The sequence below is a fragment of the Tupaia chinensis genome, unplaced genomic scaffold, assembly GCF_000334495.1.
Source record: "Tupaia chinensis unplaced genomic scaffold, TupChi_1.0 Scaffold000467_1, whole genome shotgun sequence".
In the NCBI taxonomy this organism is placed as follows: domain Eukaryota; kingdom Metazoa; phylum Chordata; class Mammalia; order Scandentia; family Tupaiidae; genus Tupaia; species Tupaia belangeri.
In genome coordinates this window covers 117,942-119,491 of record NW_006159976.1, presented here as the reverse complement: position 1 = coordinate 119,491, position 1,550 = coordinate 117,942, and the positions used below count along the sequence as shown (strand labels likewise).

At 55.2% G+C, this 1,550-nt stretch overlaps 1 pseudogene and 1 gene segment (V, D, J or C); both read left to right on the top strand.

Annotated features, from left to right (window-relative positions):
- LOC102488144 (immunoglobulin lambda variable 1-40-like) overlaps window positions 1-871 on the top strand; it is a 1,788-nt pseudogene extending 917 nt beyond the window's left edge.
- A 235-nt stretch (window positions 872-1,106) lies between these two features.
- Window positions 1,107-1,550, top strand: part of LOC106735639 (immunoglobulin lambda variable 4-69-like) — a 1,677-nt gene continuing 1,233 nt past the window's right edge. The window contains 2 exon segments of the V gene segment in view: window positions 1,107-1,209; window positions 1,321-1,547. Of these exon segments, the coding sequence occupies window positions 1,149-1,209; window positions 1,321-1,547 (288 nt within the window).

Sequence of the window (1,550 nt, the reverse complement as noted above, 5' to 3'; positions counted from 1 at the left end):
TCCATGAGGGGTGCACTAGTCTGTGGGGCTTCCAGAGCATGACACCACAGTTGTGTGTCTTCACTGCCGGAGATCTCTTTCTTCATGTTTTGGGAGTCTGGAGAGATAGGTCAAGGAGAGCAGGCCTGGTTTCTTTCAGTCTTTTCTCTGTAATTTACAGATGACCATGTTCTGGCTTTGTCCTCCTTCAGACACCCTAATTCCACTTGTGGCCTGTGTACAAGTCTCCCCTAAAGACACCAGTTCCTTGGGGAAAGGGCCCCACCCATGTGACCTAATGACACAGACACCTCCTCTAATTCCCAGTGTCCGGGTGAAGACACTTCAGATGTCTGGTTGGGAACATGGATTGGAGGGACCAGCAGGGGGCGTGGTGGTTAAGGCGCTAGACACTCCCACATGGTTGACCATGGTTCAAGTCCTGGACCTAATGGCTTGCTTTCTTGCTTTTCTCTCTCTGTGTGTCTCTATCTTTGTTCAAATAAAAATAAATAAATGAAAGGAAGGAAGGAAAGAAGAAAGAAAGAAAGAAAAAGACAGAAAGAAAGAAAAAGTAAAACAGAAACAAAAGCAGAAATGAAAGCAAACACACAGCCTCACTTGGGCCTGACCTCTCTGCCAACTGTGGAGGCTCCCTAGTACCTTCCTCTCCAGTCTTATCTCAAGTGAGGACCACCCACACCTGCCCCCTCCCCATCTCTGATTCCTGGCTGCTCTGCTCTGCCCTAGGGCAGGGAGTGGACAGTGGACAAGACCAAGTGCCCTCAGGAACCCTGGGGACCTCCTGCCATCTCATCACAATCACGATGGTTCTGGGCTTGGACAGCAGGGGGCGCTGTGGGTCTGTGGGGCCCTCATGTGGGAAGTCTGACACCGACCTCCTCATCTCTGGTCAGGGCTCACTGGGCCAAGCAGCTGGGTCCTCTCTGGGCCCCTGGGGAGCCTCAGGTCAGGCTCAGCCCTTCCCCCCTCCCAGAACTGCCACTAGCCATTGGGACAGCTCATAGGCCCAGGGAGGGTGAGGGATAGAAAGGGGACAAGGAGATAATTTGCATGAAAGGCCTCAACCTCCCCTGCTCTGGGTTAGAGGGAGGATAAGAGAGACCTGCAGCGTGTCTGCCTCAGCACAGCTCCAGGGCGTCTGCACCATGGCCTGGACCCCACTCTCCCTCCTTGTCCTTGGTCTTGGCCTCCTCCTCCACTGCACAGGTCAGGACCATCTTCAGCATCCTGATCCCTGCTCCTAAAACCACCTCCAGCCACAGGAGAAATGCCTTCCCCCTGTTCTGCCCCAGGCCATAATGGGTGTCTGTGTTCCAGGGTCCCTCGCCCAGCCTGTGCTGACTCAGTCGCCGTCTACCTCTGCCTCCCTGGGAGCCTCGGCCAAGCTCACCTGCACTCTGAGCAGGGAGCACAGCACCTACACCATTGAGTGGTACCAGCAGCAGCCAGGGAAGGGCCCTCGGTTTGTGATGCAGCTTAAAAGTGATGGAAGCCACAGCAAGGGGGACGGGATCCCTGATCGCTTCTCGGGCTCCCGCTCTGGGGCC